The 8401-nt window shown below is 34.2% G+C and overlaps 1 protein-coding gene across 1 annotated transcript; it reads left to right on the plus strand.

The window, feature by feature from the left end:
* The first annotated feature begins 2114 nt into the window (after positions 1–2114).
* On the plus strand, positions 2115–6978 carry LOC132740324 (tubulin alpha-2/alpha-4 chain-like). The gene is made up of 3 exons (XM_060728200.1): positions 2115–2274; positions 3949–4171; positions 5087–6978. Exons 1-3 carry the CDS (start codon positions 2272–2274, stop codon positions 6217–6219), a joined length of 1359 nt encoding a protein of 452 aa, XP_060584183.1. The 5' UTR covers positions 2115–2271; the 3' UTR covers positions 6220–6978.
* Positions 6979–8401: the final 1423 nt, after the last annotated feature.

The raw sequence follows: 8401 nt of genomic DNA on the forward strand, positions 1-8401 counted from the left end.
TACTCTTTAATTGTATCAACATTTGAAACATCCCTTGGTAAATAATGTTTCTCTGTTGATCTAAATAGACTATCCTATTTTTGCTCATTATAAATATGATTTTTAACAATGTATAAAGTATACAAAGACAATATTAATCTTTCATAAATTTTCGAAACTGGTAAATATGTGTTGTCGAATTATGAGGTTATTTATGATATACTGAAATTTGACTAAACGGCACGATAAAAGTATCTTTAATGCCTGTACTTGTATAAATGTACATGGTATTGATTGTTGATTGGTATTGATCGATTGATATTATTTATTCATTACAATTCTTGATGGATGCTGTGCTCCTTAATTTATGATGGATCGAAATTATACAGCATCGATTTCAACATTGACTATTCTTGCAGATACTTACAGAAAGGTATATATGTGATGATCACAAGAAAATCAATATAACATTGAAATTATAGTCCTTTGAAATTGTTCAGTCAGGTATAACCAGCGGACACGCAACGAATGCTTTGGCATTAATAAATATTCTATTCTACACCTCGGAACAAAAATAACTAACAATTGTTCATATATCACAATTATAAAACATGATTGAACTATTGCTAGAATGTCACTAAAGCGGTAATTGCATTCATAAATTAAATACAGCAGCTCAATATCAGAACATATGTTGTTGTATATACATGTATAATATGAAATGCCGCTCTATGCATTTTCTTCATTTACACTGTTAATGAATTTGTAAGATAGAAAACGTACGCGAATGTTACGTGTATTTATACTCATGATAAAGTAAGTTTATTATTATAAGTTATATAATTCATTTGTATATAGATATGATTTGACCAAATGCACATTTTGTATTGCTTAAAAAGTCTTTTATCTCTTTATTTGACATAAGTAATCATCCTGGCTGAAAATGATTATAAAATAGTCACATTATAGCACAAAATATATCAAGTTCTTGCACAAATAATTAATCTATGTCCCTAACAAAATACCCTTAACATATTGCATAAGTTGACACTGAGCTGTAATTATGTCATGGGCGATGAATTGATCTAGTATATACATGTACATGAATGCATAACTTGTAAATGTATCTTGTTGTATTGTATTGCTATAATGACCTTTTTGGTCGCATCCAACAAATTATAAAGTCATATGGCTACTTTCCAGCTTTGGAGGAAGACCTCAGGTGCCCTTTTTGCACGATTTTATGCGCATTTATGATATACTGAGTTATGCATTCATGCTATAGTATTAGAACATATTTCCTTATCTACCATTATTGTCTATCAGAAGTGCATTTGAAAAGCGGAACAAAATTGTAATAGTATTTTAAATGACACTACTAAATATAACTTTCTGCTATAGAGTGCCTCGAACAAGCTAGTTTTCTAATTTTCTATGGAAGTCAAAATACTACTTTGTTTATATTTTGCTACCTTTACGACACGACATATTACTGCGCTACCAATGCTGCATTCTTTAGTTGTTTTACACGTAACATGCAGTTAATCCATTGTAAAGATATTATTAAACACATATTTGACCTTTCTAAAGAATAAAAATAAAATATTGATTTCTGAGGCATAATTAATGTGCTTTTAAATCTTTTCACTTGAATATTTTTTTCAAATTTCAGTCCTTCTTCAAGAACAAAAGTACAAAATTTAAATCAACAACTGCATTCAGCAAAATATGGACGCAATACTTTCAGGAATTTCATCATGAGATATACATACTTGCTTTTGTTTTCAATCATGAAAATTACACAGATTGGTCTATTTTACCTATATAGGAGAGCATGTAGATTAAGTTATAGCTGTACCAAAGTACACTGACTTACACAAAATGTTCGTTTTTACATTGAGATCAAACCCCTTGAAGGACAATGAATAATTTACGCCTGGCGGATTCTTTTTGCGTTTAAACCATCGCAGAGTGACATCAAATTTAAGGTGCACCAATGCAAATAACACTAAAATGCTGGAAAGTAGCCTTATGAGTTATATAAAATATCAAATAGAACAGATATGTAAGACAAATGCTTGTTTTTAAGCCTTAAACAAAACGTGGTTCTGCAGGGAAATCAAATTTATTGGATAGCCTCGCAGTCATTGGCGTGCACTATATACCAGACACACGGCGGTCCAGTCATGACAACGAACGCTATAAAAACGCGCGCGCACTAACAACAAAAACAAATAATTTGTCTCCGCAACGCCATAAAGTCGAGTGGAACAGAATAACATATTGCTCAAAATGGTAAGTGTTTTTTTCTGAGCTTTTTTTCATCGTTTGTCAATACTCTTAAACATGTGTATATTTTTTCAGTTATATATTTTTACGAAAACAGTATTTAATCAGTTCGTGTAACTAGATGACTAGATTATTATTGAACGATATTCAGATATCTTCCATCTTGGAACTTCTAAAAAAAATTCTTAATTATATATTTTTCATTATTATGATACTTTCTTTATTATATATTTTTCAATATTTTGACAATGTATGGGCTTTTTGAATTTGAAAGAAGTTCAAATAGTATGTGTTATCATATTACACTGTCTACCATGTTTAAACTATAAAAATATAGAAATATATAATTGAGCCGCGTCACGACAAAACCAACATAAGGCGTTCGCGACCAGCATGGATCCAGACAAGCCTGCGCATCCGCGCAGTCTGATCAGGATCCATGATGTTCGCTTACCAACCCTATTACAAGTAGAGAAACTGATAGCGAACAGCATAGATCCTGATCAGACTGCTCGGAGGTGCAGGCTGGTCTGGATCCATGCTGGTCGCAAACCCACTATGTTGGTTTTGTCGTAACGTGGCTCATATTATTCATGACTAACTGTGATAATGGTGTTAGTACATGCATCTCAAATTTCAGGGACCGTATCTTTCATATTCTTTAAAAGCGTTACTGACTGGAATTGTAAATATTTTCCAAAATTATTCGAAATAAAAAGAAGAGATGTAGTTTTATTAGCAATGTGATATGCATGAAAGCATTTTTTTTCCAACAACATATTACTAAAGGGAAAATTAACGATAAATAAATACAGATTTGTATATCAATAGTTAATATGAGTCATGCACAGACAAGAAGGGATCATTTTAGAACAGACAGTATCGATTACTGTAAAACATCTGCGCCAATGCGCATATTGCGCATGACAAAATACTGCAGTTGTCGGAGCAAGGGTTTTCCCCTGTTAGAGACAATTAAATTCGATTTCATGAATCATAATACTCTGAGAAATATTTCACAAAATGCTCTTGCAAGTTTGACTCGAATACATTCGCTTGCCATGGTGCAAGAATCTCTATCGACTTTCATTGATTGTTGCTAAAAGCGACTGATATATAACCTAATAAGATGATGAAAATAAAACAGTGTTATAGTCAGTATAAAAATATAGGTATCACACTTTTATCTCTTAGTCAGGTTACATTGTAACATCTGAAAGCTGCACGGACAATTTCGCAGAAAATATAAAAAAGACATTTGAGCCGCGTCATGACAAAACCAACATAATGGGTTTGTGACCAGCATGGATCCAGACCAGCCTGCGCATCGGCGCAGTCTGATCAGGATCCATGCTTTTCGCTATCAGTTTATCTACTTGTTACATGTATACGGTTTGTAAGCGAACAGCATGGATCCTGATCAGACTGCGCGGATGCGCAGGCCGGCTAGTCTGGATCCATGCTGGTCGCAAACGCATTATGTTGGTTTTGTCATGACGCGGCTCATTTATTGTTTGTCTGATGTGTTACGCTCGATTCATAATAATTATCTTAGAAATATAAGAAATAGATAAAGAGGTTTTATTGAATGCCAGAAAACGCACAATAACTTTATATTTGAGTTATTGACTGAAGAAACATCAAGTTAGCAAAACAAATTTTATACGATTTTGTTTTCAGCGTGAATGTATATCAGTGCATGTTGGTCAGGCCGGGTGCCAGATGGGCAACGCCTGTTGGGAGCTGTATTGTCTGGAGCACGGGATTCAGCCCGACGGTCAGATGCCAAGTGATAAAACTATTGGTGGTGGAGATGATTCTTTCAACACGTTCTTCAGTGAAACCGGGGCTGGTAAACATGTTCCTAGAGCCGTCTTTGTGGATCTCGAACCTACCGTCGTTGGTAAGTAACTTTATATCTTAATGTCTCAAGTATTATTATGTAATAGATGTTATCCGGAACTCGGCAAATGTGTGCTTTTTCCCAGTTAATCCGTAGTTACAAACAAATTTTTACCGTTTTGATAGCTATGCGGTGCACTATCGGTCACTATAAATTAGTCAACCTGTTGCACTTATTTTCGAAGCTGTAACTGAAAAAATTGTTTGTATCTACGGATTACATGGGGCAAACCCAAATATTCTTGATTCCGGAGTAAATCTTCTTTTGATATAATTAAGTGTGTGTAAAATATTATCTAGCAAATAAAAAAGTAATTGAGTTTTCTGTAAAGTTAAAATCATCTAATTAAGCTATCAAGAGACAAAAACGCACATCACATTTGTCACACATTTTGTTTTCAATTTCTTTTGTCTTTAAAGGAATGGAATATGTTCAGCATTGTATTTCATGGTCATTAAATATTCTAGTAATGCAATCCCTTTATTCTCTTTAACAGTTGTAATAGATGTACGTATTGGTAATTTAATCAATATAGCTGAGGTCTAGTCATTGATGCAGTCATGAATACACTCCCTGCTCACTTTTATCTTTGAGTCACAGTCTGATGTATGAAATAAACTAACGTGATGCGTGTTGTACAAGTCATTTGGGTGCACTTGAATTGAAATCAATACAAGAACGATGTTATTGGCCAAGCTCTGAAGGTTTAAACGATGGTACTGTTGTAAAGTGTAAATGATAATTGTTAAAACATATGAATTTTTTATGTGTTGACAATTAACATTTACACCTCAACCATGATAAATATTTTGAATTTTAGGATATGTAAAAACTTAAAATAGACTTTGTACATTTTTATTAAGATGTTTTACCATTTTATTATACATGTATAATTATTTACCAATTATGTTTCAGATGAGATTCGAACCGGAACCTACCGCCAACTATTTCACCCCGAGCAACTAATAACCGGCAAAGAAGATGCGGCCAACAATTATGCTCGTGGTCACTACACCATTGGTAAGGAAATCATCGATCTTGTCTTGGATAGAATACGTAAACTAGCTGACCAATGTACAGGCCTGCAAGGGTTTCTGATCTTCCACTCATTCGGTGGTGGTACTGGATCTGGCTTCACATCCCTGCTAATGGAGCGGCTATCTGTTGATTATGGAAAAAAATCTAAGCTTGAGTTCGCTGTTTATCCTGCCCCCCAAGTTTCGACAGCTGTCGTGGAGCCATACAACTCTATCTTGACCACTCATACCACTCTAGAGCACTCCGACTGCGCGTTTATGGTTGATAACGAGGCCATCTATGATATTTGTCGCCGTAACCTTGACATTGAGAGGCCAACGTACACCAACTTGAATCGACTGATTGGTCAGATAGTTTCGTCAATTACCGCATCTCTCAGATTTGATGGTGCCCTTAACGTTGACTTGACAGAGTTCCAAACCAACCTTGTACCATATCCACGTATCCACTTTCCATTAGCTACCTACGCACCGGTCATCTCCGCTGAGAAAGCATATCATGAACAACTCACCGTTGCTGAGATAACGAATGCTTGTTTTGAACCAGCTAATCAGATGGTTAAATGCGATCCTCGTCACGGCAAGTACATGGCTTGTTGTATGTTGTACAGAGGAGATGTTGTCCCGAAAGATGTTAATGCTGCAATCGCTACAATCAAAACTAAGAGAACCATCCAATTTGTTGATTGGTGTCCTACTGGCTTCAAGGTTGGTATCAACTACCAACCGCCAACAGTGGTACCTGGTGGAGATCTTGCAAAGGTTCAACGTGCAGTATGCATGTTGAGCAATACGACCGCTATCGCCGAAGCCTGGGCCCGTCTTGACCACAAGTTTGATTTGATGTACGCTAAGAGAGCGTTTGTTCACTGGTATGTTGGAGAAGGAATGGAGGAAGGAGAGTTCTCTGAGGCCCGTGAGGACTTGGCCGCCCTCGAGAAAGATTACGAGGAGGTTGGGGTTGATTCAGTTGAGGGGGAAGGAGAAGAAGAAGAAGGAGATGAATATTAATCTTAAATTGGAACATTTTAGTATCTTTCTGAGAATAAATCAAAGACTTTAAAATGAAAATTCAATTTAACAATGAAAAAAAAAAGACTTTTTTAGTAGTTAACTTTTGTTTCTTTCCTATTTTTCTCTAAATATTTCAGTTATTGTCTGGCTTCATTACTCGAGTCTCATAAATCATCGGCAAATTGTTCGTTACTGAATTATAGCACCCCAAACACTTGCTTTTATGCTAATGTATCTAGCATCGGTTAGAAAGTTTCATTCTTTAACATGTTCCGACTATAGATGGTTTGCATTTTTTAAATTCGTTATCAGTCAATGCACTGGTCAACAGTATTCATTAATCATGTTTGCATGTTTCATAGATTTCTCAAGACATATTTGAAGCTGGCTGTATCAAAGATATACATTCTATTTATAATGTTTATACTGATATATGAATACATAAATGGTTTTATCAAGTTATAAATTGCATTTAGTTACGTCAAATGCGTGTTTTCCAGTGTTATTTACCTTCCACTGTCATAGTGTCAAAATGATAAAATCGTCAAGATATTTCTCTTATATTTGTACCTCGTGTCTAGTCATGTGCTAATCCATTCTTTTACGTATATTTTTTCCTCATTATTGTTTATTTTTAATATAGAGATGAAAGAACCTCGACAAGAAACACACACCACTTTTACCCTTAGAGCTACAATATACTAATTCTATTTGGGACGTTATAACAGATGAAAACCTAATAAACTTGTAACATTTCTTGTAGTGTTTTATTCTCTTGATATTCTTCTCAAATAATTCTTAAATGTCGCGACCGATACATTTTAACAAAATTTAAACAATTTCTAACATCTAAGCAAGAATATGAACCAACAATTGTTTACATTTTAGAGTAAGGTAAATAAATGTCAAAACAATACAAAACATAACAAATTACTTAAACTTAAGCATTCAGCCAACCGTTGTAACAATACATTCATACATTTAAATCATATATACAAGTAATACAACCGGTACCTTAATTTAACTATTGGGATTGATCGTCGAGCAAACACAGTAGAGGCTATATGGTGATTTTCCAGCTTTACTGGTGGATGAAGACCTCTGATACCCATCCGTGCATTATTTCAGGCTCGAGCAGGCACTTGAGTAGAACTTCCGTAAGCTAGCTTAATATCTTCCTTACAAGAAAGAATCGAAAGTTTCTGGCAAGATTTGAACATATAGTGGTCAGGGAAAGCGGTTTGAAGTTAACGACCATAAACACTCACGGATGCCCATCATAAGTTACTAGTATTGAAATATTTAGTTCTCTTTTTGAATGACTTTATACAAATGGCTAGGTTAAGTAGAATATTTTTACTTGTCTAGTTCAACGTTACAGTTATTTTACTTAACGAGAGTGATACAGTCCTTTGTTGTCTCCTTGTTTTCTTACAAAGTGAAATTCGTCTTTTGCTTAGCAACAATAGCTATGCCATTCCATGAAAAGCGGCGCATGCATAATCCACATGTGAAAGACTTTGTGTACCCTTAACGAGAAAACAAAGGGCGGAACTAAACAAAATGGAATATTGAAAGGGGATCACAAATTATGGAGCCAACATAACACAGATAAGCTGTCAAAAAGCAAATTAAAAATGCAGGCAACATATTCAGGATGCTTAAACATTACTGATATTTTGTACATTATAGTTTTAGTTTTTGTTGTTGTTGTTTTTCATTCATTAAATAAAGGGATAAATCAAAGCCGTTATTAATGGCATTTGTCTACCTCTGTTTATATGAAGAAACAAATAAACATCAATACATGTTCATTAATTAAGAATACTCAAAATTTAATTTCAAGATTTTTTTATTAAGACACAAATATTGCCATAAACAATAACGGCGCGTGCATGTACATACTTATAAACATATCGAGGGGTGAAAGCGAAAGAAGTCTAAGTGCATATCTGTAAATTTTTCAGGAGAGACAAAAAACTGTCCTGTTTTTTTCAGGTTATATTTATCATTATCATTTGTGTACTCTGAAATGATAATCAGTTATATTGTCATTTAAAAAAAATAATTGAAAAAAAAAATGAAAGAAAAAGATTATATTTGTAAAAATGTACTTTAGACTTTTTTCGCACTCAATATTTGTCAAAATATCACAAATTTGGTAAACGCGAAAAAAGCT

This window comes from Ruditapes philippinarum, unplaced genomic scaffold (assembly GCF_026571515.1).
Source record: "Ruditapes philippinarum isolate M1 unplaced genomic scaffold, ASM2657151v2 ctg3266_1_1_1_1, whole genome shotgun sequence".
Lineage (NCBI taxonomy): Eukaryota > Metazoa > Mollusca > Bivalvia > Venerida > Veneridae > Ruditapes > Ruditapes philippinarum.